The following is a 24,172-nucleotide window of genomic DNA, read 5'->3' as shown; positions in this document are numbered from 1 at the left end:
ATGGTGAGTTTACAATGGGGCTGGAGGCTGGGGGAGGCTGGGGGAGGCTGGGGGAGGCAACTTCTGACCCATAAGCTTGTAGATCTCTAATGGACCTTTTAAGGTGCTATTCTTTTCATTTGTTAAAACCATATGAGCTTTCTTACTATATACTGTACTCCTTTGGGAGAGGAGAGGTGGGATGAGGATGTAAAAGTAGAGAAGAGAAGGGGGGAGAGGAAAAATTGTCTGTCTGCCTGTCTCTCTGTCTACCTGCATACCTGTCTGTCTGTTTGTGTGTGTGTGTCTGTCTGTATATCTGTCAAGACAAGGAGGTTGTTTCCATGGCAGCAGCATCTGTGTGCTGCAGGGCCCAGCAGAGTCGGACTGTCTCTTCCAATCAGCTTCAACCTGCAGCGATGCAGGCTGGGTAACAGCAGCATGTTAGACTAACCACACCAAGGTTGTGTGTGTGTGTGAGCTGCCTACACATCCTTATTCCTTTTCATGTCAATGAGGTCACAAACCAATGTTTTAAAGTTTGAAGTGGATGGGACTAGAGACTAGAAGACTAGAGACTAAGGCTGAATCCCAATACTCTGTCTTACCCATACTTCGTACTCCTACCCCTTAGTTTACCCCTAGCCCCTACTCCTACCCCTTAGTTTACCCCTAGCCCCTACTCCTACCCCTAAGTTAACCCCTAGCCCTTGTCCCTCGAAACTGAGGGGTAAGCAGAAAGCATACCGCTATGAAATGAGACACCACTTGGTTACGTTTACGTATATCGATGTCTCCAAAGTAAGTAAAGTTTCGCACTGATATCAAAGGAAAAACGCTTCTATTGGAGTTTAGTTAAAACTGTAGACATGCATGGAGTCCATTCAAGGCTAATCAGAGAGATGGGGGACTGTTGTGCCAATCAGCAATGTAACGTTTGTGTAGCAAACAAGCAAAAACTATTTTTTGTTTCAATTTAAGCCCATGGTTGCAGATGTATATGCACAGGACTGTGTAGAGCACAAAAGAAGACTGTCATAATTTTTTAATCAATTATTTAAGCCAAAAATATTACATTTATGGGACTCTCTGGATGATATGGCCGCCATTGTTGCCGGTTGCGCAGTATTCACATACACCTTGGTTTCAAGTAAGCTCCCGAAAACACTTGGTTTTAAGGGGTAGTACCCCTACCCCTTAGCCTTACCCCTCAATCAAAACGAGTATTGGGACAGCTCTTACTCTCACGTGAACAAGCAAAACTAAGGGTTAGGGGTAAGGGGTAGGGGTAAGACAGAGAATTGGGATTCTGCCTAGATGTGGTTAGGGTGTAGGGTTACTAGACTAAGGCCGAATCCCAATACTCCCCCTACCCCTTACCCTGACCCCTAGCCCTTAAGCCTAATTTATACTTATGTCGCCGACACTTTTGAAATGGTCGCCGACGAAAAAAAAGTGTCGCTCAGGCTGCTGCATTTATACTTCGGCAAACACACAGCTATGGTTACATTGTTTACGCTTTGTAGCCTAGGTGATTGATCGGAGAAAATGGCTGTAGCAAATTTTGAGAGGCATTATAAAGGTGAAGGAAGCCTGGGCCTCCCTGCTTAGGTCGTTGCCCCCGCGACCCGATCCCCGGACAAGCGGAAGATGACGAGACGAGACGAGATTATAAAGGTGTGGATATGTTCTAACTTGCTCTGCCAATCTCTCCTTCATTCATTCCATCTTAGAAAGCTGTTGAGCGTTCACTGAAAATTCAAAACAATGCAGTCAACAACGCGTGCCGTCTATCAAGCCAATCACACTTGCGCGACACTGTGTGATGACATCAGCGCCAGTAGAAATTTCTCCTGGTAGGCGACACTTTCAAGCGACGGTTTAAAGTGTCGACCGTGACGCAATTTCTGTCGCGACCTTTTCAAAAGTGTCTGCGACCTAAGTATAAATTGGGCTTTAGTTGACCCCTAGCCCTTGGCTCACGAAACTGAGGGGTAAGGGCTACATATCACTAAGAAATGGGACGCCACTTGGTTACAGGTACGTGTAACAAAGTTGTTAACTATACTAAATGGAAAGAATAGGTCAATTGATCAGAAGAAATTAGATGCGAACATGAGGTAGCAGTAGTACTGAGTTGCAACATGTATTATTATATTTTACTTGAAGACAAAGCAACGGTCTTACATGCATAAATAGATCAATCTCCCAAAGATATTAATACAATCAATTACTTCCTGAGTGCACCCTTTGACTACAATAACATCCGTATTACACAAATAGGATCACACAGAAACATAAAACAATATTCATAAATGTTAGTTCCAGCTCAATTAGATTATACCAAAGTAAAACAAATCACCACCATTGGTGGTTTCAGAATCAGCTTGTTAGCAGTCCAATATGAAAGAAGAGAATAGTTTGTCCTCAAAATGAAGGTTCCAATTCTTCCAGCTTTATCCTCGTGGGTTGGCTCGCCATCCATTCAACGTATCCCAAAAAAAAAACATGACCAAGATGGTCAAAAGTGTGCAACTGGCATTTCCCAATACCGATGGTTCCAGGCTCTAAAAGATCAGTCTCTAATAATAATATGTTTGTTATTATTACTTAGTTTGAGCACTTTGATTTCGTTTATAATCGTTTTCTCTTTTTCCTTTAACATACATCAAGCTCTTTGAAGGAAATCTTCAGTTTCTCCTAGGATTTCCCCCCACTCTTTTCCAAGGGCGACCCTCAATATCTGGGTGTCATTTAATTGGCCCAAACCACCGAACCATCTTAATCTGATAGGTTAACTCCACAGTCAGTTAAGACTAACATCCGTTTAACATTAACCCTTTGGTTTCCCTGCGTTACATACGTCATCTAGCACGTATTGATATCTCCAAAGCAAGTAGTGTTATTGCAGCCAGGTCCTAACCAGACCCTCGTACATTTCATTTGTACAGAGGGTCTGAGATCGCTCCATTGACAAGCGTTAACTTACTTGAAGGCGGGTCCTCTGTTGAAGTTTAAAACTATTGGATCTGACCAGAGCCACTCTGATCTTCCATAACCAATCGCAAGCGTTCGCCTTAGCCAACTCCTTCACCACTTCTGTAACGGAGCTAGCTGCCGTAGCTGGAAAATCAAACTTTTCCTGAACCCCGTGGGGAGGAGGGCCACAACATCATGGCCACCAACAAAACTCAGCAAGGAATGTTCTTGCTCCGGCTTTAACTTATGGATATTCGGCAGCGTTGCCACAACCGCAGAATAGCTTCGCTCGCATCTTTCTCCGCCGCCATTACTGAACTACTAAAAACTAGTGCATGACATTAACGTCATCGTTCTCAGCCACTCCATCTGTTCGCTGATTGGACCTACAAAAAATGTGTTTCTGAAAACCGACTTCAGAGTCAAACTCCCAGACCTAGTACAGAAGCAAAATCTAAATTAAGAGGAAGTACGAAGGAGAGCAGAGCCAGGCTAGTGTTATGCACTGATATTAAACGAAATTCACTGCTTATGGAGTTTACTTAAAACTGCAGACATGCCAGTCAAAGAAATAAGGGACTGTTGTGCAATTCAGCAGTGTAACATTAGCGTACCAAACTAGCAATTTTTTAAAACGTTTCAATTAGGAAAATGGTTGCAAATATATATGTTCAGGACTGTGTATAACACAAAACAAGACTGTCATAATTTTTTTATCTATTAATTAAGCTGAAAGTATTACATTTATCGGACTCTGGATGATCTGGCCGCCATTGTTGCCGGTCGCGCAGTATTCAGATAGCCCTGGGTTTCAAGTAAGCTTGAGGTTGAGGAAGTAAAGAGGAAGAAAGGACCAGTTAGATGGATTACTTCACTAGTATCACTGTGTGAGGTGTGTGTGTGTGTGTGTGTGTGCGTGTATGTGGGTGTGTGTAGGTGTATGTGTGTGACGAGGGATATCCATCTTGTTCATCAAGGCTCTGGTTTGTAACAATCAAAAGAATCACCTCATGATGTTCACAATCTTTATTACCCAGCAACACCTGACCTACAGCCATGTTTCTACATCTTTCATCAGTGATCCAGCTGTTGGTCGTTGTCGAAATGTGTTGTCATACAGAGTTTCTCAAAATAAATTGTTTTTATAACTGTAAATTAAATGTTCTTTAACAATTTAAAGTATTGATACTGTTCATCAGTTCACAGGCCATTAAAAAACAACAACCCTCTGTTGTGAATTCAACAGTGTAGTCAACCATTTGTACACTTCATATTTCAGACAGTATTTACGTTTTAAAGAGATACTTGTGCTATCTAACTTGATTTGATCAATTTAACAATATCTTTCTCTAACCTTCTCTCACTAGCAGTATATCTCTAACAGTATTTCTCGAACAGAACCTTTAACAGCGTATCTCTGTAACAGTCTCTCTAACAGTCTCTCACTCTAACAGTATATCTCTAACAGTATCTCTAACAGTCTCTCTAACAGTCTCTCACTCTAACAGTATATCTCTAACAGTATCTCTAACAGTCTCTCTAACAGTATTTCACTCTAACAGTATATCTCTAACAGTCTCTCTAACAGTATCTCTAACAGTATATCTCTAACAGTATCTCTAACAGTCTCTCTAACAGTCTCTCACTCTAACAGTATATCTCTAACAGTATATCTCTAACAGTATCTCCTTCAGTCTCTCTAACAGTCTCTCACTCTAACAGTATATCTCTAACATTATATCTCTAACAGTATATCTCTAACAGTATCTCCTTCAGTCTCTCTAACAGTATCTCCAACTCAGATCGTTCAGGTTGCATCCAAACTCACAGCAGATCTCTTCTATTCTCACACTACGACGAGTCCTTGGGTAGGAGGAAATTAAGGATGAAGAGGGGGAGGAAAAGGATGTGTGTCCTTGAAGGTCAGAGGGCAGAACAGGAGCCCCTTGGGCATCTTTTGGCTCCTCCTCCATCATCTCCTTCTTCCTCCTTTCTGAGTGGTCCAGGCCAGACTCCTCCTCCACACTCAGCCAGTCTAGGATGGATCCTGTCATAGCAAGAATGTGAATGATCAGACGGTAGAATAGGTGTAGGCTAGTGGCCTCCTGTAGACCCACTATGGTGTCCCTGGTCTCCCCTAGTCTCCCTTAGTCTTCCCTGGTTTCCCCTGGTGTGTATGCCTCCCTCCCTCCCTGTCTCCCTCCCTGTGTCCCTCCCTCCCTGTGTCCCTCCCTCCCTGTTTGTCTCCCTGTCTGTCTGTCTCCCTGTCTGTCTGTCTCCCTGTCTGTCTGTCTCCCTGTCTCCCGGCCTGTCTGTCTCCCTGTCTCCCTGTCTGTCTGTCTGTCTGTCTGTCTGTCTGTCTGTCTGTCTGTCTGTCTGTCTGTCTGTCTGTCTGTCTGTCTGTCTGTCTCCCGGCCTGTCTGTCTCCCTGTCTGTCTTTCTCCCTGTCTGTCTGTCTGTCTGTCTCCCTGTCTTTCTCGACTCACCATGAGGGTCAGCAGGTGTGCGATGGGAGAACTCTAGCAGACTCCTCCTGAAGCGAGGGTTCCCGCAGGAGGAGAGAACAGCTCGTACCAGGCTTTTCCCACACATCTTCACCCTGGGCTCCTGCCCCAGCACGCCCCACAGCCCCACCCCCAGCACCACACACACCAACCACGCTCCTCCCTGCATGCTGCCAGACACACAGAGCTCGGTGAGGGAGAGAAGCAGGCTCAGGGGCTCTTGGCTGGGGCTTATATATGGTGGCTCAGGGCCCCACTGGCCTTGCAGGGGACAGGCATGTCCTGGTCTGGAGGCTGCACCAATCAAAGAGCCCTCTCAAGGCTGCAGCCCAGGTGAAGATAAAGAGCTGTCAACTAAGTGATCTACGGTAGGAAAGTTGACTCCTACTCTAGCTTTCTTCCTCCTCCCCTTCCTCTTCTTCCTTTTCCCCTCCACCTCCTCCTTGAGGAGTTGTTGAGGGGTGCAGCTCTCTGGCAGCATAACTGGCTGCATGCTGACTAAACTACCCATAGCGGCTTTCTGTCTCATTAGTGACTCTGATTTTGGAAAGTTGTTTCATTTCCGATGAATCTATTTATTATGAGAATACTCTACATGATAACCAACTTTCTCAATGAAGTTGCCATTAGATTAAAGCCAGATCGATGTATTATTGTTTGACTACAGGTGATGCTGCTAACGTGACTAACGCAATCTGCATATAACCTTGGAGACGTGCGTTGCTGCTCAGCATCCTGTGTACGTCATCCATCTGCGGGCCGGGGGGAGCAGGTCCAGATAAGGAGCATGCTCACACCAAGGACACGGCAGCATTCCACATGTCAGTCCCAGGGTGTTGCTGCTGCAGCCTGGAGCTGCTGTCCCACAAGAAGGTTTCATCCAAAACATTGAAGATTTATAATTAAAATGGGTATAGCTCAGTGGTAGAGCATGGGGATGGGTATAGCTCAGTGGTAGAGCATGGGGCTGGGTATAGCTCAGTGTTAGAACATGGGGATGGGTATAGCTCAGTGGTGGAGCATGGGGATGGGTATAGCTCAGTGGTAGAGCATGGGGATGGGTATAGCTCAGTGGTAGAACATGGGGATGGGTATAGCTCAGTGTTAGAACATGGGGATGGGTATAGCTCAGTGTTAGAACATGGGGATGGGTATAGCTCAGTGGTAGAGCGTGGGGATGGGTATAGCTCAGTGGTAGAGCATGGGGATGGGTATAGCTCAGTGGTAGAACATGGAGATGGTTATAGCTCAGTGTTAGAACATGGGGATGGGTATAGCTCAGTGTTAGAACATGGAGATGGGTATAGCTCAGTGGTAGAACGTGGAGATGGGTATAGCTCAGTGGTAGAGCATGGAGATAACTCCTCAGACCCTTGTATTTTGCTTTGCATGAAAGTGTTGGCTAAATTAAAACATTATTTTTATCTCATGATGTGGTTTCAAATCAAATCAAATTTATTTGTATAGCCCTTTTTACACGCAAGCATGTCACAGAGGGCTTTCTGACAGGGAGTCAGTCTGCCACTTCTGTTGAACCCTGTTGAACTTATTAGAGATCTATGTTAAGTCGTCCGGCTTTTAGGAACCCTAAATGTTTCTGTCGACCTCTGGAAAGGCTTCCAGATTAAACAAATGGTTTATTTTATCGTTACTTGTGCTTCTGTGTCATTTGTATTTTGAGGACACATGACACCGCCAGTACCTGTATGAAGTGAACCCATCTCAACAGGAAGTCTCAGTATAAACATGCAGTACAAATAGGTTTATCTTTAATCTGCAAGTTAGTTTCAGTTATATTTCTACACAAAAATATGACAAGAGAAACATGAAAGTACATGTTTATATAGGTCAGCAGGGACGTAAACAGGATGTTCACACTGGGCTCCTCCATCTTCTTCCTGTCATGTTGGGATTGCTTGTTAGTAACACTTATGTGAGTAATACTCTTTAAACTGTCCAAGAATTCAAGACACAAAAACATATGCTGGCTTTCTTTAATCATCCTGTAAAAAACTCTGCTAAAAGTAAAACATAGGCTACGTCAATCACTGTATTATTTTAAGGTTTAGTTTTACACTCATTTTAAAGTAGGTTAGTGTCAGCATTTGTAGACCTTGGAGCTGTTTTTGCCTTTATTTAGTTGGAGAAGTGTGACTTCTCTATAAATATTACAGCTGATTCACAGTGGTGCCATTCATTGTGTAATGCACCCTGCACATTTACAAATATATAGAATAGACATATACACAGGGATGGACAGGTTTCAGTAGTTAGTTAGTTCAGTTATTCAACAGTATATACATATTTTGAATACCTGATAGATACCGATACATGATTTTGTCATTTTTATTTGATAGGTTTGATGGAAGAAGCTATACATTTTGTATCAAAATACTGAAGTGTTTTGTATTTTGTCATTAAAAAACACTGTAAAAGACTTTGTGACAAGACTACATGATAACATCTAAAAAATAGTGCACAGTGCCAGTCATGCAGTCAGTGATATGTTTTTCTCAGTAGCTTTGGTACCTACATTTCTCAGATCACAATTGAAATTCTCAAAAGTACCCGTTCAATCTCCACATCATCAAGTCACTTAAGCACAACATACAAGCCTTTTTTTCCATTATTTTGACCAAATTGCCAATGCTCTGGTACATTAATGAAAATGATCATGTAGCGTACAATTGTTACCTTCATTATCAATTACTTATGTCCTGTTGAACAAAATGTAATATATTGGTTCTCTATTAAATACTCTTGACCCCACAAACATCTAAACATTTGTTATGGTGTAGTACAGAGTGGACCCAAACTCAGCACAACATCTTTCAGAAATGTGAAGCTCTCATCTGTCAACCGCAGAACCGCATGTCCTTGGATCCTAATATGGACACTAGCAAACTTACAATTTTGCAAAGTGCCCGGTTTACAAGCTAATCATTTCCCCCAAAAAAACACTATAAACTTGGACAGACAGACATGAATAGCATTATAGTATAGATGCTGCATATGATTGGTGCCCAGACTTGTTGAGATCAGTTGTTGGAGTTGGGTTAATACTCCTTGACAAGTTCTTTTGCTACCTTCTGATTGCATTTCTGGCTACATTTAAAATCTAAAAATATTGATCATTTATTAACTGTTGACAAAGTGCTAAAATGTTTGTTTTCGACTTCCAAATAGGTAGCCAATGATTGATAAATAAATAATGTATTGCTAAATGTTTGTACCCTAACTGAAGTAGCTGTCTAGTAGGATCATGATTTTGCATGCCATTACGTAAATGACTGCCTGACACATAATATTTGATTATATTTGTGATTAACAGTCGAAAGATTAATTACTTAGAAATTAGTTGCATGAATAAAGGTGCCATCCATTTTCCTTTGAATGAATGACTTGTTCGTAACTCAAAGTAGGCCCTTCTTTACCAAACACAAAGTAACTAAATTAGGGTACAATTATGAGTCATTAACAAACTGTTAGTTAAACATGAAACGGTTGGTATTACTATAACTTTAAACTAACCTTCATCTGGGCGATCACAGGGATATGTGAATATTTGATCTGCTGGGTGCATATGTCAGATGCATTGCTTTACTAGTTAGGCACAGAAATGTTGTTGCTATCAAACATTGTCTACTTAATCAACTGAGTCAGTGTGCTGGTGAAGGGATAGATCAAATAGGCAGAGGGAGGGGGAAGGATGGAGAGTGACAGAGAGGGAAAGGGGGAAGGATGGAGAGTGACAGAGAGGGAAAGGGGGAAGGATGGAGAGTGACAGAGAGGGAAAGGGGGAAGGATGGAGAGTGACAGAGAGGGAAAGGGGAAAGGATGGAGAGTGACAGAGAGGGAAAGGGGGAAGGATGGAGAGTGACAGAGAGGGAAAGGGGAAAGGAGGTAGGATGACAGAGAGGGAAAGGGGGAAGGATGGAGAGTGACAGAGAGGGAAAGGGGAAAGGATGGAGAGTGACAGAGAGGGAAAGGGGAAAGGATGGAGAGTGACAGAGAGGGAAAGGGGGAAGGATGGAGAGTGACAGAGAGGGAGGGGGGAAGGATGGAGAGTGACAGAGAGGGAGGGGGGAAGGAGGCAGGATGACAGAGAGGGAAAGGGGAAAGGAGGTAGGATGAGAGAGGGAAAGGGGAAAGGAGGCAGGATGAGAGAGGGAAAGGGGAAAGGAGGTAGGATGACAGAGAGGGAAAGGGGAAAGGAGGTAGGATGACAGAGAGGGAAAGGGGAAAGGAGGCAGGATGACAGAGAGGGAAAGGGGAAAGGAGGCAGGATGAGAGAGGGAAAGGGGGAAGGATGGAGAGTGACAGAGAGGGAAAGGGGAAAGGAGGTAGGATGACAGAGAGGGAAAGGGGAAAGGAGGTAGGATGAGAGAGGGAAAGGGGAAAGGAGGTAGGATGAGAGAGGGAAAGGGGGAAGGATGGAGAGTGACAGAGAGGGAAAGGGGAAAGGATGGAGAGTGACAGAGAGGGAAAGGGGAAAGGAGGTAGGATGAGAGAGGGAAAGGGGGAAGGATGGAGAGTGACAGAGAGGGAAAGGGGAAAGGAGGTAGGATGACAGAGAGGGAAAGGGGAAAGGAGGCAGGATGAGAGAGGGAAAGGGGAAAGGAGGCAGGATGAGAGAGGGAAAGGGGAAAGGAGGCAGGATGAGAGAGGGAAAGGGGAAAGGAGGTAGGATGACAGAGAGGGAAAGGGGAAAGGAGGCAGGATGAGAGAGGGAAAGGGGAAAGGAGGTAGGATGAGAGAGGGAAAGGGGAAAGGAGGCAGGATGACAGAGAGGGAAAGGGGAAAGGAGGCAGGATGAGAGAGGGAAAGGGGAAAGGAGGTAGGATGAGAGAGGGAAAGGGGAAAGGAGGCAGGATGACAGAGAGGGAAAGGGGAAAGGAGGCAGGATGAGAGAGGGAAAGGGGAAAGGAGGTAGGATGACAGAGAGGGAAAGGGGAAAGGAGGTAGGATGACAGAGAGGGAAAGGGGAAAGGAGGTAGGATGACAGAGAGGGAAAGGGGAAAGGAGGTAGGATGAGAGAGGGAAAGGGGAAAGGAGGTAGGATGACAGAGAGGGAGGGAGTGTGGGTGATTCTCCTGTGGGATGAGGGCAGCCCTCACCCATAGCGTGCTCTGCAATGTAAAGCTGAAGCGAGGGCTTAACTTTGTTGACTCCAAGCCCAGGCTCAGAATAGCTGGGGGCAGATGGAATCTCCCTGCCACGGGCCAGGGGGTGGGGCCAGGGGGTGGGGCCAGGGGGTGGGGCCAGGGGGTGGGGCCAGGGGGTGGGGCCAAGGGGTGGGGCCAGGGGGTGGGGCCAGGAGGTGGGGCCACGGACCAGGGGGTGGGGCCAGGCCTGGCCTGCAGCTTACCCTCTCGCAGGGTTACCGGGAGCAACGTCCTCGTCAGAATTGTCAGGCTGCGGCTCGAAGCAGTTGTCAAACTTCCTGCGCAGCCGGCGGCGGAGCTGGAAGCTGCGCTGCACATTGGTCTGGGTGTACTCCTGGGCCTTCAGCTTGGCATAGTAGTCGGAGAACTTGTTGAACAGGATGGAGATTGGCATGCCATTCAAGATGATGCCGAAGGAGATGCAGCCAAACGCCACACAGCGGCCCAGATAGGAGATGGGAACCACATCCCCGTAGCCCACTGTGGAGATGCTCACCTGCAGGCACACAGGAAGCTGTTATCAGGCACACAGGAAGCTGTTATCAGGCACACAGGAAGCTGTTATTAGGCAGACAGAAAGCTGTTATCAGGCACACAGAAATCTGTTATCAGGCACACAGGAATCTGTTATCATGCACACAGGAAGCTGTTATCAGGCACACAGGAAGCTGTTATCAGGCAGACAGGAAGCTGTTATCAGGCACACAGGAAGCTGTTATCAGGCACACAGGAAGCTGTTATCAGGCAGACAGGAAGCTGTTATCAAGCAGACAGGAATCTGGCAGGGAGGGCAAAGTTCAGTGGTTGGAGCAATTGACAGTAGATTAAGAGGTTGACAGTAAATTAAGACGTTGCAGGTTCAAATCCCCCTGTACTGTGTAAGATGCTAGTGTTGCGAGTGTCTCACTCTCTTGTGTCTATATACCATGCTCATCACATCAGAATAAGAGGAAGCCTAACCCTTCCACATCCCTCTGGCGGAGCCATTCCTCACTGAATCTTCCTCTCTCTCTCTCTCTCTCTCTCTCTCTCTCTCTCTCTCTCTCTCTCTCTCTCTCTCTCTCTCTCCTCCTCCCTCCCCCTCTCTCTCTCCCCCTCTCTCTCTCTCTCTCTATTTCTCTCCCTTTCCCTCTCTATCTCTCTGTTCTGTGGGTGTCTGTGAAACCTTATGTGAAACTGATGTAAACACATTTTGATTGATTAATCCACAGCGCTAATTATCTCCTGTATAACTGATGTAACAAGAAAACCAGCCAACCAGTATTAACTATCAGGACCAACAGAAAAAAACTTTCCCTGATTCAGAGGACATTCAACACATTTCTTTTTGTACATTCACAAGTTGAAATCATGCTTTAAAGGAAAAGCATTACACGGAATTACACAGGATTAGACACATACAAGCTAACAGCTGCCAGCAGCGGATCAAGCCTAATGTTGTTCTGTGAGGAGAGGACACAGAGCAGACAACATGAATGCTGCCCCATGTTGAAAGAATCAAATAAATTAAATTAAATCTGTTGGATTATGATGTTATCATACTGAACATCAAAACAAAAGATTTCAAAAATTTAGTATTTGTAACCCCCTCACATCTGATCATCTGCCTCTCTCTCTGCCTCAGATAAGAACATATAATGGTCTTCTGAAGTGCCGAAGTAAGAATTGATTTCTAAATGTTTCAAAACAGTCATAAGGGACACCTGTTGGGACAAACATGGTTCCTACAAATGCATGAAGAACACAATAATGGCATCCAATGTTCCATTGGACCACATTTCCTCCTCCTGCCCTGCTGGGGACTCACCGCCGCCCACCACCAAGCGTCTGGGATGCTGCTGAAGGGAGTGCCCGGCTGGTCCACCTCCACAGAGTGCATCAGCGCAGAGAAGGTGAAGATCCCCATTGCGATGAACAGAAAGAGGCAGCACACCTGCTCGGAGCACTGCCGGATGGTGAAGCCGAATGCCCGCATGCCAGTGGAGTGACGCGCCAACTTCAGGATCCGGAAGATGCGCATGAGCTTCACCACCTTGAGCACCTTGCTGACCTTGCTGACCCGGGCCATGGTCTTCAGGTCCTCCTGCGCACTCAGGTCTTCCGCGTCTGAGAAAGTCTCAAACACAATCTGTAGGAAGTAGGGCATTACGGCCACCAGGTCCACAAAGTTCAGGGCGCTCTTCAGGAAGTGTTTGATATCGCAGGTGGTGAGTAGGCGCAGGAAGTACTCCAGAGTGAAGAACAGGATGGAGCAGATCTCCACACACTCCATATAGGTCTTGCCGTAGACAGTGTAGGTCTTCAGCTCTTTAACGGTGTTCAGGGTCATGGCCACAATGGAGATGAGCACGAACAGGCTGGAGAACACAGCGAAGCCCTTGGCCGCAAGGGAGGAGTACGGGTTCTCCATCAGGTCCCACAGTGCCTTGCGGAAGCCGCCCAGGAACATGGTCTTGAAGCCCTCTTCGTCATGCTGCGGCTGAATCTCCTCTATCAGCTCCTGGTTCACCTTCAGTTGGTCCTTGATCTCATCCACCTTTTCCTCAAACAGGATGCGGCAGCAACGAGGTGTGTCTTTCATGCGCAGCCCCCAGAAGGTCATCTCCTCCTCGAAGTTGAGGGGACACAGGCTCTCCATCACCCACATAACGTTGCTACAGTAAAAGTGGAAGATGTAGTGGAAGAAAGTGGGGTCTCGGTCGAAGAAAAACTCATTTTTGATAACGGAGTAGTCATCGCAGAGCGTGAGACGCTGGACGGGGTCTGTGCAGAGCACCAGTGTGCCAATGCGTGTTTTGGGGTAACACAAAACGAGGTGTTTGGGGATGAGGAACACCTTCCCGCCCACGTTGATGTTGACAATAGTGGACTGCCGGTTCCTCTTCTCCCACTCCTCCCTGTGCAGGGTACGTTTGTCCTTGGCAATATCTGGAGCTGCCGGGCTGTCCAGGTTGTCCATGGACGTCCATGCTTTTACTGAGCTGTCCTGAGCGAAGGGGAAGCTACTCTCCTTCTCATCGATGCTCTGAGAGAAACTGTCATTCAGCTTCACGCTCGCAAAAAGACTGGATCGGCGCTTTTTTAGTTTCTTCAGGTTCCTCCCCTGCAGATTCATGTTGACTACGTCTGCTCAGCTGCTCTGGGTCAGCTAGCAGACAAGAGATCATGTCACTCTCACTTTAAACAGAGAAAAATGCTGCAAAATATGCCTCAGAGTTTTGTCAATTGAAAAAATCAGAAACACTTGAAAAATAAATAAAAATCCATCATGATAAATTACTTCTATAAGAGATTCAGCGGTGATCGGGAGCGAGAGGTCTGTTGTGTGTCCCTGGGCATGGAGACGATCAGGAGAGATCCATCCTCCTCACTGATTCTTTAATCCCATTGCTGTTCTTTCCGTCGAAACGGGAGTTAAAAATACTGATGGTGGAGATTAGAGTTGTGATTTAAGGCTTTGGTTCTGAGAGGAGGAAAGGCAGAGGAGGGCAGGTCGTTACATGCTAACAGGTGGCCTACTAGCTGAGCTCTGCACACCAAGGTAGCTACAATGGTTTTTACTGATGAACAGTAGCCTAAATGTTTATTTGAATCAGTTCAGAAGTATCTGAACTATCTAAACCAGAGGATAGTATTTGTCCCTAATCTGATTAAAGAGTGTTTACAGAAAGATCAAAGACTTTCTCTTACAGGCAGACCTATGTATTTTAAGAAAGCTATTTTGAGTTCATTGGAGATGTTTTGTTGAATGAAAGGTGATGTTTACATCTATGTCATGGACCAATTATTTTAATTATTATTTTATTATTATTTAATGGTTTGATGTGTATTAAACCATGTTAGTGGATGATCCCCCACTAAATTATTTAGGGAACATTAACAGATTAGTCTAGGGGCATACTGGTCTGGGTGCTGGATAAGGTTAGCAACAAACGCTGCGGATTCCAGGTTCAAAATGGTGTTACTATGGCGACGTTGCACCCTCGTATATAGTTGGATTACGACGAACAGAGATGGGATGTTAACTAATGTGATGTTAGCTAATGTAAATAAGGCAGGGAGAGGGAATCAATGCCGATGGATTGGTCTTAGACAAAGTGAGAGTGGAGTGAATGCTTGACCTGTCCCTCTTGGCGAAAAGCCGTTGTATGGGGAAAGGTGAGTAGTGTATTGGTGGTCGGACAAAGTTGATTATACCTGCTGTTGTGATTTTGATTTTGAAATGGTTTAATGGGCATTTCTAGTACCATTGTACACACAACGATTGTGTACTTCGCAAAGTTTGGAACAAGAGTATGGCCACTCACGGGCCGGGGATCGCTAACTGGTTTTAATTTAAAGAACATTACATTTACATTACATTACATTTAGTCATTTATCAGACACTTGTATCCAAAGCGACTTACAAGAGAGAGCTTTACAAAAAGTGCATAGGATCATAAACAATGACATAACCACAAAAACATTGCGGGTAGCCAAAACATGAAGCATATAGGCCTACATTGTGAAAAGCAAATCCACATAGACTAATAATGTAAAAATATATGTTTTAAGGAATTCTAAAAACAATTACATAGACATTTCGGTATGCAATATTGAAAATGTATTTATTTACTAATTTATTTACTCATATTTACCTAAAATCGCAATTTTGTCTCACTGTTTTAAGCTATTTAAATGGTCCGCCAAGAACTTCCAGGAACTCTTTGAGGCCACGTGAAGCACTTAATGATCAAGCATTTTGGACTTCCGTTGACGCAACTTTCTCTTTACATGGCTCTGGGCTAGGTCATGGCTAGGTGTATGGATTCTATCGAATAAATACAAACCGGAAATGTAAAATGTTGAAATATAATAGACATTTATCTTAATATACTAATGATCGCCGTCCATGAAAATTTACTCTTCACTGTTGTGTCATCACAGGATTCATAAATGGTTAATTCCTTACACCCCCATGTATCTTAATGGAATTCCCTGAGATAGGGATCACAAGATCGCAATCATACTTTTAAATTTGTATTCACATATTTATTAAATATGCTTATAATATAGGCCTATAGTAATTAATAAAAAGAAAAAACGTGTAACGGCAAAACAAACAGAACTAGTATAGGCTAATAGAGGTAAATAAGATGTTCTAGATTTTTTTTTAAATATATATATCGCATGCGCGTATCGCACGACTTCCTTTCCGGTTCAACTTGACAACATGGATGCCAGCCGCGTGCAGCCGATCAAGCTTGCAAGAGTAAGAAAAAGCAATATTTTGTGATTTACTGACCAGAAATTATATTGAAAAGCTTTGAATATACATGGGAGTTTACGGTCCTGTTTTCAAAAAGCTCATGCAAGGTGTATCGGTAGATTTGTACATGGCATTTTCGGCCTGGTCTTTTCATCATGGCGGTGGACGCGACTAGTAAATGTAACATACCCTTAAAGCTACAAAGCTAGCTTTTTAAGAAGACTGCTATGATTCAGCCGTATAAACGCATATGTTGCTACAACCGATTGTGTTTGAAACGTTCAGTTTTATTCTTGTTTTTCCAGGTCACCAAGGTACTCGGAAGAACGGGATCCCAGGGACAGTGTACCCAGGTATGTTGGGTTCGCTAATTCTTTAGCTAGCCTAGCTAGCTCACACTCGATAATATGGTTGACTAGCCGGCTTAGCATGGGGGCCCGCTGATAAAACACATTGGGTGGACGTTACGACCTACAGATTAAGCGTATTTCAACGCTGTTATGTCATTGAAATTTAATATAAATGGTCGGCAGCATGCTAGTTTTAGCTAGCCGCGTGGGTGTCTTTGGTAGCTAACTGACATGCCATCCACATCCGTCCGCAAGGCCTACTTTCCCATGCTTCAGTGTAGTAATTAAATAACCGGGATACTCATGTAATAACTGTCGTTATGAAACAACGTTAGCTTGTAAGTGTAGTTAGTTTTGCTGAGGACGTGCTGTGTTTGCGCAGGTCCGAGTGGAGTTCATGGATGACAGCAACCGCTCCATCATCAGGAACGTAAAGGGTCCCGTGCGGGAGGGCGACGTGCTGACTCTGTTGGAGTCTGAGAGAGAGGCCAGGAGGCTCCGATAGAAGGTACCTGAACCTGCACAGTGTCTAGATATCTCAATGGGGTTTGACTGTAGCTAAACTACTGCAGACAATGTAGGTTAATATCCCACCGTGTAAATCGTTTTTACACACCTCATACACCAATCTGCACTCTTCACCCCGCCTTGCACACACCCCGCCTTGCACACACCCCGCCTTGCACACACCCCGCCTTGCACACACCCCGCCTTGCACACACCCCGCCTTGCACACACCCCGCCTTGCACACACCCCGCCTTGCACACACCCCGCCTTGCACACACCCCGCCTTGCACACACCCCGCCTTGCACACACTTCATACCCCACTGCGCACACTCCACACCTAGTATTCCTGCATGTGGAAATTGTCCTGGTCTTATCAGAAATAGTCACTATCATATCTGGTTATTGTTGGTGTTGAATTGGTAAGCGTAACAAACTAACTGGGCTGTTCCAGGTATCTTCAGGTTCTTGTGCTGAGATGCTAATGTCTGCCCTCCTCCCTCCCGCAGGGTGAAGATGCCAGCCCACAGGGACACCTTTCCTGTGTGCCATGCCCTCCTGTTCAGATTTTGAAATAAAAATATGAAAAAAGACCCCATGTTGGTATATTTTTTTTGAAGCGGTTTGACAGTTATTCTTCATAGCAAACAGGTTGGTCTACACCTAAAAATGTGACTTCAGTCCAGTTTTGATTAGTTGGGTGGGAAGAGTAACAGAAGATGAAGAATAACTAAGTAATAAAGAAATTAGACTCAAGAAGAATGTATAGAAAAACCATGGAACTGGTCTGTGAACGTCAAAGTGTTCTATAAAGTCACGAGAGAAAGTGTTCTATAAAGTTCCACTCCTAACCCCAAGCAGGACAGTGAGTGTGTCCGTCTGGCTCAACCTGAGAGCTCCTCCAGCTGTGGTCCCACACACCCCTGCTCTGGTACTGAGCATGATAATCTGCTCTGGTACTGTGCATGATAACCTGCTCTGGTACTGAGCATGATAATCTGCTCTGGTACTGTGCATGATAACTTGCTCTGGTACTGAGCATGATAACCTGCTCTGGTACTGAGCATGATAATCTGCTCTGGTACTGTGCATGATAACTTGCTCTGGTACTGAGCATGATAACCTGCTCTGGTACTGAGCATGATAACCTGCTCCATGATAATTACTGTAATACTGATTATGGAGCAGGGATGCAAACAGCTCGCTTTTCGGCGCCTCCCGCTTTTTTCACGTCAGTTTGGGTGACTTGCGTGAATCGTGCAGATCCGAATATTTTTTTTTTAAGGGGGGGGTGTCTGATTATAATTGTGCCAACAGTAATTCTGGATTGCCTCCACCAAACAAGTAAATAGGAAATAAGCAAATCAGCAGTAGCCTATGCTCGTGTAAGGGTGTGAACCACCAGTGTTTCTTCTTGCTGCGGATCTTTTACTGTCTGCGGTGGGTACTCAATAAACTGACTCCGGTCCGGATCTGGGCCGCAATACCTAGACGCAATTCATTGGTAAGTGATTTTGTGCTATAGCCTATATATTTTTCCTACTAGATGTGCTTTATATCTTCCGTGTCCAAACAAAAGCTCCAATCAGGAGCTATAATAACTGTAATCTATGTAGGCTATGTAGGTTGGTATCTGCCCTGGGCCAGGTTAGTTTTTCAGTTCGAGTTACATTAAACTGACTTAATGAACCGAATCAACTGGAAATGAGTCTGACTAACTGACACAAGCCTGGCTTATTTGGTAAACTGGCTTTATGGAACAGGCCTCTGCTGGGGAGATGTCGGCTGTCCGGACTGAAACCTGGCCTTAGGTCCTGGATGCTGCCCCCTTAATGCAGGTTCATGTTACATCCACGTCTCAACATGGGAGCTCCAGATCGCTGGGTCAATGATGAATCACCCAATCTCACGCTGCAAGGCTACTGAGGTACAGGCCTGAGTTCTACTGAGGTACAGGCCTGAGTTCTACTGAGGTACAGGCCTGAGTTCTACTGAGGTACAGTCCTGAGTTCTACTGAGATACAGGCCTGAGTTCTACTGAGGTACAGGCCTGAGTTCTACTGAGATACAGGCCTGAGTTCTACTGAGGTACAGGCCTGAGTTCTACTGAAATACTGGCCTGAGTTCTACTGAAATACAGGCCTGAGTTCTACTGAGGTACAGGCCTGAGTTCTACTGAGATACAGGCCTGAGTTCTACTGAGATACAGGCCTGAGTTCTGAGAATCCATGAAACTTTTGCCAAGTTTCTGTATTGGTCCATGTGGCCCAGCAGAGGGCAGTGTTGGTCCACTGTTGTAGCTAGTTGTAGTTCCATTTTCCTGATAGGCAGGCATTACAGAATAACACGTCCTTCTGCAGGGGAAACTGTATTCATATTTCTTGTGAACATTTCCTCACATTTTAACATTTTATTTATTTAGCATACACTTTTACCGGTACCACATGTCAGTTACTGGACACAGTGTAAGGTAACCACATCTCAGCTACCAATATAATAAGTGCAACATCAACTACAACCAGTTTAGCTGCTTGGAGACTTATAAATCCTGGATCTGGATGCAGATGTTGTCTGTGTGAAAGACATGTTTTTATAGATGTGCTGGATAGTTTGCCGTGCCGCCGGCTGAGCAGTGTCAGCCTGGCGCATTCCTGCGGCCTGCCTTGGTGTTAGGCTTGGGTTAGGGCTAGGCTGACCCAAACCTGCCCAGAGAGACCCCAGGAGGTCTTGTTTATTCCCCAGGAGACTGTAAACACTGTGTTTATGTACTTCTTCATGCTAGTTCTGTGTATATGTGGTACTTCATGCCAGTAATGTGTATTTTTAGTATTACTTTCATTCCAGATTCCAGACATGCCGACCAACAGGCTCCTCAACTGAACTGTAAATAAGGAGTCAGATTACCGTCTCTGCAAAACCACCCAGACCATGTTTACCATTTACACACACCCACACAAATACCCACACACACACCCAGATCATGTTTACTGTTGACCTCTACAGTCCTCACAAACTCACATAGTCCCAGCCCCTGGAGCAGCCTGTTACCACCCAGCTCTCCTGAAACAGGAAAGCAGAAATTAGGTTCTGAGTCATTGGTTCAAAAACATCTGACTTCTAGGACTGGTCTGGAAAGATCTCTCTGATCCAGAACAGAGCTGGTGGCATGATGAGAACACCCCCCCTCGTGTGTGTGTAGCAGTGATCAGGGCTGTGCTGCAGGATGTGTGTGTGTGTGTGTGTGTGTGTGTAGCAGTGATCAGGGCTGTGCTGCAGGATGTGTGTGTGTGTGTGTGTGTGTAGCAGTGATCAGGGCTGTGCTGCAGGATGTGTGTGTGTGTGTGTGTGTGTAGCAGTGATCAGGGCTGTGCTGCAGGATGTGTGTGTGTGTGTAGCACTGATCAGGGCTGTGCTGCAGGATGTGTGTGTGTGTGTGTGTGTGTGTAGCACTGATCAGGGCTGTGCTGCAGGATGTGTGTGTGTGTGTGTGTGTGTAGCAGTGATCAGGGCTGTGCTGCAGGATGTGTGTGTGTGTGTCTAGCAGTGATCAGGGCTGTGCTGCAGGATGTGTGTGTGTGTGTGTGTGTGTGTGTGTGTGTAGCACTGATCAGGGCTGTGCTGCAGGATGTGTGTGTGTGTGTCTAGCAGTGATCAGGGCTGTGCTGCAGGATGTGTGTGTGTGTGTGTGTGTTTGTAGCACTGATCAGGGCTGTGCTGCAGGATGTGTGTGTGTGTGTGTGTGTGTGTGTGTAGCAGTGATCAGGGCTGTGCTGCAGGATGTGTGTGTGTGTGTAGCACTGATCAAGGCTGTGCTGCAGGATGTGTGTGTGTGTGTGTGTGTGTGTGTGTGTAGCACTGATCAGGGCTGTGCTGCAGGATGTGTGTGTGTGTGTGTGTGTGTAGCACTGATCAGGGCTGTGCTGCAGGATGTGTGTGTGTGTGTAGCACTGATCAGGGCTGTGCTGCAGGATGTGTGTGTGTGTGTGTGTAGCAGTGATCAGGGCTGTGCTGCAGGATGTGTGTGTGTGTGTGTGTAGCAGTGATCAGGGCTGTGCTGCAGGATGTGTGTGTGTGTGTAGCAGTGATCAGGGCTGTGCTGCAGGATGTGTGTGTGTGTGTGTGTGTGTGTGTAGCAGTGATCAGGGCTGTGCTGCAGGATGTGTGTGTGTGTGTGTGTGTAGCAGTGATCAGGGCTGTGCTGCAGGATGTGTGTGTGTGTGTAGCAGTGATCAGGGCTGTGCTGCAGGATGTGTGTGTGTGTGTGTGTGTGTGTGTAGCACTGATCAGGGCTGTGCTGCAGGATGTGTGTGTGTGTGTGTGTGTGTGTAGCAGTGATCAGGGCTGTGCTGCAGGATGTGTGTGTGTGTGTGTGTGTGTGTAGCAGTGATCAGGGCTGTGCTGCAGGATGTGTGTGTGTGTGTAGCACTGATCAGGGCTGTGCTGCAGGATGTGTGTGTGTGTGTAGCACTGATCAGGGCTGTGCTGCAGGATGTGTGTGTGTGTGTAGCACTGATCATGGCTGTGCTGCAGGATGTGTGTGTGTGTAGCAGTGATCAGGGCTGTGCTGCAGGATGTGTGTGTGTGTGTAGCAGTGATCAGGGCTGTGCTGCAGGATGTGTGTGTGTGTGTGTGTGTGTAGCAGTGATCAGGGCTGTGCTGCAGGATGTGTGTGTGTGTGTGTGTAGCAGTGATCAGGGCTGTGCTGCAGGATGTGTGTGTGTGTAGCAGTGATCAGGGCTGTGCTGCAGGATGTGTGTGTGTGTGTGTGTGTGTAGCAGTGATCAGGGCTGTGCTGCAGGATGTGTGTGTGTGTGTGTGTGTGTAGCAGTGATCAGGGCTGTACTGCAGGATGTGTGTGTGTGTAGCAGTGATCAGGGCTGTGCTGCAGGATGTGTGTGGGCTCTTTGGAGGATGAAGGATTTACTGTGTTGTCCTCCAGGGAGCCCCTTTCACATGTGTGACCATGACCCTGCAGGCAGGCCCCTGCTCTCTCTGGGGTCACTGTGGATCACTCTGCTCACTGGACCTCCCCTCCTCTCTCCTCTACTCTCTACGGCACAGTCATGTATCTGCTCTTCTTCTTCTCTCCACCCAAGGTCTGGGTTAGGGTTAATCTTCCAAGTTAACATTTGCACTTCCTGTGTCGAGAGCTGGGCTGATTTTACATCCTCCTTCCTGCCGTGCATACATTGGGTAACCTTGATCATACATGGAACCTTGAACCAGATGCTGTAAAGATGTCTCCAGTGGGAATATATATGTTGGGAACAACTAATATTAGACTGGAGAGGAATTCCCAGGCTAACCATTACAAACATGCTTTCCCATCATCCTTCCGCTTGTGTTGGTTATGTGTGCCCTGAGAGAGGAGGGATCTGGGAGGAGAGCTCTCATGTGTGAGGGAGGTGTGTGTGAGGGATGTGTGTAGGAACATTTGCTAAAGCAATTATTACCAAAAACAACAGGCCTGTTTAGGCTAGAATCAGACTAGAATCAGGACTCTCCAGTTTGAGAGGTTGTGTTTCATCTGTGTATGTATGTATGTATGCATGTATGCATGTATGCATGTATGTATGTATGTATGTATGTATGTATGTATGTATGTATGTATGTATGTATGTATGTATGAGTGGGCAGACTGTACACACAGCAGCAGTGTGTGTGTGTGTTTCTATGTGTGTGTGTGTGAGTAGGCAGACTACACACAGCAGCACGGTCCCTGAGGAAGGTGAGTGTACATTCTCCCAGAGCAGCCATACGAGAGCTGCTCTGTTCCCCTCAGTAGGTTTCTTACCAGTCATACGAGAGCTGCTCTGTTCCCCTCAGTAGGTTTCTTACCAGCCATACGAGAGCTGCTCTGTTCCCCTCAGTAGGTTTCTTACCAGCCATACGAGAGCTGCTCTGTTCCCCTCAGTAGGTTTCTTACCAGCCATACGAGAGCTGCTCTGTTCCCCTCAGTAGGTTTCTTACCAGCCATACGAGAGCTGCTCTGTTCCCCTCAGTAGGTTTCTTACCAGCCATACGAGAGCTGCTCTGTTCCCCTCAGTAGGTTTCTTACCAGCCATACGAGAGCTGCTCTGTTCCCCTCAGTAGGTTTCTTACCAGCCATACGAGAGCTGCTCTGTTCCCCTCAGTAGGTTTCTTACCAACCATACGAGAGCTGCTCTGTTCCCCTCAGTAGGTTTCTTACCAGCCATACGAGAGCTGCTCTGTTCCCCTCAGTAGGTTTCTTACCAGCCATACGAGAGCTGCTCTGTTCCCCTCAGTAGGTTTCTTACCAGCCATACGAGAGCTGCTCTGTTCCCCTCAGTAGGTTTCTTACCAGCCATACGAGAGCTGCTCTGTTCCCCTCAGTAGGTTTCTTACCAGCCATACGAGAGCTGCTCTGTTCCCCTCAGTAGGTTTCTTACCAGCCATACGAGAGCTGCTCTGTTCCCCTCAGTAGGTTTCTTACCAGCCATACGAGAGCTGCTCTGTTCCCCTCAGTAGGTTTCTTACCAGCCATACGAGAGCTGCTCTGTTCCCCTCAGTAGGTTTCTTACCAGCCATACGAGAGCTGCTCTGTTCCCCTCAGTAGGTTTCTTACCAGCCATACGAGAGCTGCTCTGTTCCCCTCAGTAGGTTTCTTACCAGCCATACGAGAGCTGCTCTGTTCCCCTCAGTAGGTTTCTTACCAACCATACGAGAGCTGCTCTGTTCCCCTCAGTAGGTTTCTTACCAGCCATACGAGAGCTGCTCTGTTCCCCTCAGTAGGTTTCTTACCAGCCATACGAGAGCTGCTCTGTTCCCCTCAGTAGGTTTCTTACCAGCCATACGAGAGCTGCTCTGTTCCCCTCAGTAGGTTTCTTACCAGCCATACGAGAGCTGCTCTGTTCCCCTCAGTAGGTTTCTTACCAGCCATACGAGAGCTGCTCTGTTCCCCTCAGTAGGTTTCTTACCAGCCATACGAGAGCTGCTCTGTTCCCCTCAGTAGGTTTCTTACCAACCATACGAGAGCTGCTCTGTTCCCCTCAGTAGGTTTCTTACCAGCCATACGAGAGCTGCTCTGTTCCCCTCAGTAGGTTTCTTACCAGCCATACGAGAGCTGCTCTGTTCCCCTCAGTAGGTTTCTTACCAGCCATACGAGAGCTGCTCTGTTCCCCTCAGTAGGTTTCTTACCAGCCATACGAGAGCTGCTCTGTTCCCCTCAGTAGGTTTCTTACCAGCCATACGAGAGCTGCTCTGTTCCCCTCAGTAGGTTTCTTACCAGCCATACGAGAGCTGCTCTGTTCCCCTCAGTAGGTTTCTTACCAACCATACGAGAGCTGCTCTGTTCCCCTCAGTAGGTTTCTTACCAGCCATACGAGAGCTGCTCTGTTCCCCTCAGTAGGTTTCTTACCAGCCATACGAGAGCTGCTCTGTTCCCCTCAGTAGGTTTCTTACCAGCCATACGAGAGCTGCT

The 24,172-nt window shown here is 46.2% G+C and overlaps 3 protein-coding genes and 1 long non-coding RNA gene across 4 annotated transcripts; 1 reads left to right on the top strand and 3 right to left on the bottom strand.

Annotated features, from left to right (window-relative positions):
* Positions 1–3,996: 3,996 nt before the first annotated feature.
* On the bottom strand, positions 3,997–5,631 carry insl3 (insulin-like 3 (Leydig cell)). The gene is made up of 2 exons (XM_084708243.1): positions 5,445–5,631; positions 3,997–5,005 (listed from the first exon to the last, which is right to left on the bottom strand). Exons 1-2 carry the CDS (start codon positions 5,629–5,631, stop codon positions 4,740–4,742), a joined length of 453 nt encoding a protein of 150 aa, XP_084564369.1. The 3' UTR covers positions 3,997–4,739.
* Positions 5,632–10,826: 5,195 nt separating this feature from the next.
* On the bottom strand, positions 10,827–13,742 carry LOC146272195 (potassium voltage-gated channel subfamily V member 2). Its single transcript, XM_084708133.1, has 2 exons — positions 12,435–13,742; positions 10,827–11,123 (listed from the first exon to the last, which is right to left on the bottom strand). Exons 1-2 carry the CDS (start codon positions 13,740–13,742, stop codon positions 10,827–10,829), a joined length of 1,605 nt encoding a protein of 534 aa, XP_084564259.1.
* Positions 13,743–15,766: 2,024 nt separating this feature from the next.
* rps28 (ribosomal protein S28) lies at positions 15,767–17,324 on the top strand. Its single transcript, XM_084706529.1, has 4 exons — positions 15,767–15,878; positions 16,181–16,228; positions 16,608–16,733; positions 17,241–17,324. The coding sequence occupies exons 1-3, from the start codon at positions 15,840–15,842 to the stop codon at positions 16,728–16,730; spliced, it is 210 nt and encodes a 69-aa protein (XP_084562655.1). The 5' UTR covers positions 15,767–15,839; the 3' UTR covers positions 16,731–16,733; positions 17,241–17,324.
* A 1,759-nt stretch (positions 17,325–19,083) lies between these two features.
* Positions 19,084–20,055, bottom strand: LOC146272193 (uncharacterized). Its single transcript, XR_014767195.1, has 2 exons — positions 19,750–20,055; positions 19,084–19,612 (listed from the first exon to the last, which is right to left on the bottom strand). It is a non-coding gene; the product is annotated as an uncharacterized LOC146272193 (long non-coding RNA).
* Positions 20,056–24,172: the final 4,117 nt, after the last annotated feature.

Source organism: Hypomesus nipponensis, chromosome 10 (assembly GCF_054491055.1).
Source record: "Hypomesus nipponensis isolate SF chromosome 10, ASM5449105v1, whole genome shotgun sequence".
Lineage (NCBI taxonomy): Eukaryota > Metazoa > Chordata > Actinopteri > Osmeriformes > Osmeridae > Hypomesus > Hypomesus nipponensis.
The sequence above is the reverse complement of the archived record's forward strand: the minus strand, read 5'-3'. Positions and strand labels throughout refer to the sequence as shown.